The sequence below is a fragment of the Propithecus coquereli genome, unplaced genomic scaffold (assembly GCF_000956105.1).
Source record: "Propithecus coquereli isolate 6110/MARCELLA unplaced genomic scaffold, Pcoq_1.0 Scaffold46, whole genome shotgun sequence".
NCBI lineage: Eukaryota > Metazoa > Chordata > Mammalia > Primates > Indriidae > Propithecus > Propithecus coquereli.
Window position 1 is genome coordinate 3,399,810 of NW_012150396.1, and position 5,482 is coordinate 3,405,291.

The 5,482-nt window shown below is 41.5% G+C and overlaps 1 protein-coding gene across 1 annotated transcript; it reads left to right on the forward strand.

The window, feature by feature from the left end:
- Positions 1–3,122: 3,122 nt before the first annotated feature.
- Positions 3,123–3,561, forward strand: LOC105818973 (60S ribosomal protein L30-like). Its single transcript, XM_012655128.1, has one exon. The coding sequence runs from the start codon at positions 3,193–3,195 to the stop codon at positions 3,538–3,540; it is 348 nt and encodes a 115-aa protein (XP_012510582.1). The 5' UTR covers positions 3,123–3,192; the 3' UTR covers positions 3,541–3,561.
- Positions 3,562–5,482: the final 1,921 nt, after the last annotated feature.

Sequence of the window (5,482 nt, forward strand, 5' to 3'; positions counted from 1 at the left end):
TTTTCCCTTTAAGAAGACTCCAGTAGTCGCTTCGATTTGTTTTTGTTTTAAAACATAACAGTTCTTACATTTTAATAAAGTGGAAAATCTCTCTCCCATCCTTTTCCTCTCCCTGTGTCTCCTTGCAGTGACTCTTCTGTCTAAAACTTAAATGCACATATGTAACAACCATGTCGCCTCCCTGATTTTGATTCTTAAAGCAGAAAGCACACATCTCAGATGGATGTTTCCATTGCAGCTGACTAATTTGGCGGCAGAAACAGCTATAATTTGCCAACAGGTTGACATGGCAGAGCATGGGCTGGGCTGACAGCGCAGGAGCTTTCATCGGGTGTAATCTACAACACATGCGTATTAGAGTGCCAGGTGTAGATCGGTGGGGTCTACAGGAGAAGGAAATCTTCCCAGCTTCTCAGTGCGCATCAGCATAAAAAGCACGATGATGAACCACCGTTTACTTTTTTAGTGGAAAGCTTATAAAGGTCAACCCAGACTTGAAAATAAGTTTGTTATAAAAAGTAGTTTGCAGCCCAGGAACAAAGATCCTAGAAGGGAATGTGGCCCCAAGAATGGCCCAAGTGTGGAAGAAAATGGAAAGACATTTAGAGAAATCAGTCAAGCTACCAGAGAGTTCTCAGATGAGCTCGGATTTCAAAAGGGCATATGTAAAAGCTGAAAGTAAGCACTGAAGCAAAGATAAATGGGGAGGGGAGGAACTTCCATCTGCTGGAAGAGTGTGACGGGTCTCAGACCTGAATGCACGGAGGCTTAGAGGGAACTCCAGTCCTCAATGGGATCTTTAAAGCTCTGATACAAGGGAAACCTCTCAGAAGGAAATGAGATGGCAACTGTCTGTGAAAGGCATTTAATATTTACAGAAAACAGAGGGACAAAAGACTTACCCAAGGCCCATTTTGCCTCCATCTTCTCCAGTAAGAGGAGGAGAGTCTGAAAAACATTTCCTAGAAAAGGGAGATATATTTTGTGACCAGTGGTTCTTCGTCTTCCTTTTAATTTCAACTCTCGCCATTAGCCTAGTCCTTAGAAAACCCAATATCCGCATGGACGTTACATAAACCATAAACCCTTCTGTTCCATCACGTTCCTCCCTGATGACCCTGGCCGGCACCTCATTTCAGAACCGTGCACTCTGCGGCCGGTCCGGCAGGGCTGCGTCTTGGGAGCGCGAGCTTCCACAGCCCACTCGGACCACAAACTTCTCTCTCCAATTTCCTGTGTCCCACACTTGCACTTTGAACTTATCAGGACCAAAACACTCTTAACTTTACATTCAACGTGTGGCCTCCCCCTCCTGGTTCTGTTTCACACCATCCCCAGATCACATAGCGTCCGGCATCAACAGTGCTCACCTATCTTGTAAAATCCCGACCTAGGATCTCTTCGACCTTATACCTCTGCGTTTCCATAATCAAGTTATTGAGCCCAGCTGGAAAAAAAATGAAAACGACTTTCAGATGGATGCCACTACAACTCTGAGTTTTGAAATCTTAAGAAGGACTTTCAATATTTAGTAGCAATCATTTTTGTCATGTCTCTGATCAACCCCGCTCCCTTCTCATAAGACCTGCATTTCACCTCTGCTATGACGAATGGAGGCAGCAACCATCTCCAGTGATCCATGCTTCCCAATATCCACACCCTTTCGTAGTGATGCTGGGCTTGGCCATGTGACACGGCCCGGCCAATGAGATAACAGGAAATGTGATGAAACAGAGTTGTGTAAAGAGCTTGTGCACTGAAGTCTGCCTTCCTACTGCTCTTGGGAACCCTGGCGCCATGTCCACGTGAAGAATCCCAGCCAGCCTTGTGGAACAATGAAAGACACATGGCCTGGTCATCGCTTCGGCTGATAGTGGGCCAACCGCCAGCCCCGGCAGGCCTTCCTACGCCACTCAACCCAGGAAAGCCACCGGCTGACCCCAGAGATCATCTCAGCAAGCTGAGACCAAAAGAACTGCCCGGCCAACCTAAACGTTTGCGAGAAATAATAAACGTGTGTTCCTTTAAGCCACAGAGTTTCGGGGTGGCTCATTAAGTAGAAAAAAACTAACGGATACTTGCTCCATCAGGTGTATCTTCTGACAATATAGGTTCCACCTTCCCCACTGATGCCCTTTCATCCGCTTACAGGCAAACTCAGGTTTCTCCGATCTTAAATCCCGACCTTCACTCCCATGTGCAAACTATTCCATCACCAAACTTTTTCAAAGAACTGTCTATTTTCCTTACTTCCATCAACGTTCGTCTGAATGTTGAAATCTGATTATTGCAGCCATCACTCCAATGAAACTACTGTTAAGGTTACCAAGGCAATTGCTAACTCCAGTGAATACTTCTCAGTGTTTATTTTATCTGCTGTTTCTCTTTCCTATTGCTGTACGCTTGTACTAGTTGAGCATCTGTGTATAGTAGTCTCACGTTCTCGTCCTCCTGAAAAACTGCTACTGTTACTGTAGGACTCAATTCAAGAATCGTTATTAACTTGTTTTTAGAAATCCAGAGACTCCTTTCACTGGGCAACCAGAATACACGTGTGCTACTTGTCACATGTTTTATTGTACCTCTTTGCTTGTAAGCCTGGCGTTAAATTTTGTGATTCTTAAAGCACAGTATCTAGCATGTACAAGGGATTCAATAAATGGTGGATTTATTGTTTCAAAATTTCTTCAATGGAATGAGAAAAATGAAATTTAACAGAGATAAGTGGAATGGCCTGAATTTAGTTTGAAAACATCCATTTACAAGCCTATTGTGCTATACTTTTGTTTCATATATAGATGACATGAAAGAAAACTATGAAAATTATTCGGCTTTAAGCTCGACTATATCCAAAAATAGTAAAATAGATTTAAGTCATGAAAACTTCGACTAACATAATAAAGGCATAGTACCCCCACTCAGGAGAGATTATCATACACTGTAAAACCACATCTGTTCGCTTTCTGGAAGCCACCTTTTCAGAGAGATAGCGATACCGTGGGTCTGAGAATATTTATCTTGATAAGTAGAAGACTCAGAGATGACAGCTGTTTTTAAAATGTTAAAGGCGAGTTATGGTAGGCCCGACGAACAAAATTAGGAACTATAAAAAAATGCAGAAAGCTTTCTCGCTCCCCGGCCATCTTGGCGGCTGGTTTTGGTTGGGGGCCGTCCCGCACCTAAGGCAGGAAGATGGTGGCCACAAAGAAGACGAAAAAGTCGTTGGAGTCGATCAACTCAAGGCTCCAACTCGTTATGAAAAGTGTAAAGAATGTGCTGGGGTACAAGCAGACTCTGAAGATGATCAGACAAGGCAAAGCGAAATTGGTTATCCTCGCCAACAACTGCCCAGCTTTGAGGAAATCTGAAATAGAGTACTATGCCATGTTAGCCAAAACTGGTGTCCATCACTACAGTGGCAATAATATTGAACTGGGCACAGCATGTGGAAAATACTGCGGAGTATGCACGCTGGCTATCATTGATCCAGGTGACTCTGATATCATTAGAAGCATGCCAGAGCAGACTGGTGAAAAGTAAATTGTGCAAATTTTTTCTTTAATAAAACTTGACAGTGCCTGTGATATAAAAAAAAAAAATGCAGAAAGGGATGTTTTCTTCAATGAAAAGAAAAATTATTTAACAATTAAACACAGTTGAAGAATCAAACTGGGAGTCCCCAGTCATGAGATACGTGTCCAGTGGAGGCTGAATAGCCATCCGTCAGCCTCCCTGATGCCTTCTAGAGATAGTTTTTCGCATTCGGAGGATTTTGTTGGCTTATAATTCTGTAGTTTAGTTGTGTCATGCAATAGCTTATTGACAAGAGGTTTTTGCTGTTGGTTTTGTTGTTTTTATTCATTTTCTATTCCTCTGACTTATTGTGCCTCCTTTAGAAGAGCACTAAATCTATTTGTACAGCACTTACTAGAGCCACACTGCAATCTCTCTTTGGAACACTATCCTCTGAAATGTTTTGAAGTTGTGCCAGCTGAGGCTGTAGTCGTCACTGTCACTTCCTTTTAGTGCTTTCATTCTCTCCCTGCTCTTGGAACAGTCCCAGAAGAAGCAAAGGCAACTTCTTTTACAAACACAATCAACATCATGCCCTCTCTTGATCCAACACAACAAAACAGGAGGTAGCTATAACTCCGGAGCTACTGTTCCCAGTATTACTGTGCTTGCGGCAACATCTTCCTTTTGGTGACTCTGGAAAACTCTCGTTGTGCCATAACTTTACCAGGACAATGGTATGTTCTTTGAACAACCCTCATTTTCTGTGTGCCCATCAGAGGAGAAGAGAGGCATGAAAGAAAACATAGTTTTGCCTAAGTGGGATCAAAGTTAAATTATAATCTCTGTGACTCCTTTCCTCAAATAGAAAAGAATGATGATGAAATTAGAGTAAGTGTGAAAACATTCATTAGACTAAGAATAAACAAGAAACCAAATGGATCGATTGTAGTTTCATGTCTTTTCTATGACCCTATCCAAAGACACTGCATCGTCCTTATACATGTGCAAAATAAAAAGTGTGCATATGTGTGTCTGAAGCATGATAAATTGGAAGAAATATGAAAAATGCTTTCATGTACAATGAATTGTAATGATGATATGCAAATAAAGATGTCTTTATTCTCCTTCTAGATTTCTTTCTGACCTTTTAGGAAACCTTAGACAAATTGGTTCTTGAGGTTTTACTCTAAGTGTCCATAATATTATTTTAGGTCTCCTGCCAAGTGCGCCAAGTGTTTCATGGCTTCTTAAATATCAGGAGTTGTAGCAGGACAACAAAGAGCTACCAAAGAGCATAACAGGAAATATGGCAGAAGGTACTTCTACATTTCAGGTTGAAATGTACAGAACGTAATAACCTTGAGAACAGAAATCGTATCTACTCATATTTAAATCGTCCAGAGCCTAGACATGGATTAGGCTCAATCTTGTTTTCTAGAATGTGTATTTACTCAGTTCAAAAAGATTTGATCTCCACCACAAAAAGAACAGAGAATTTAAAATTCCCTTAGATGGAATTCATAGTTCCTACGGATTCTTGAGGGTTCTGCTTTTAAAATCCACAGTTGTGCCAAATGAAGCTATTGGTGATTCAGAGCAGGGATGTGAATCATCAAATATGCCAGAAATAATATTTAAACCATACGCAGTTATTTAAAGGATCTTCAAATTGTGCAGCTGTAAAGTCTGGACTATGCTCTTCAAGAACTGTGAGAGTCTGGGTATTAGAGAGCTATTTGGTGTTATCACGAAGGATAAGGTGCGAGCCTTCTTTCTACGAATCACTCGCAAGCAAGCAATTGGTGCAGAACTTGTTGAAATTGTCTTTTAGAAACATTAAGCAAAGAATCACATTAATAGAGGCTCTTTCCAACTGAAAGACGTCCTTTTCCCTGCTGCCACTATTGATCCAAGGAAACTATAAAAGACTTAAACATTGATTTAAGCCTCATTTCAGGTTGATATG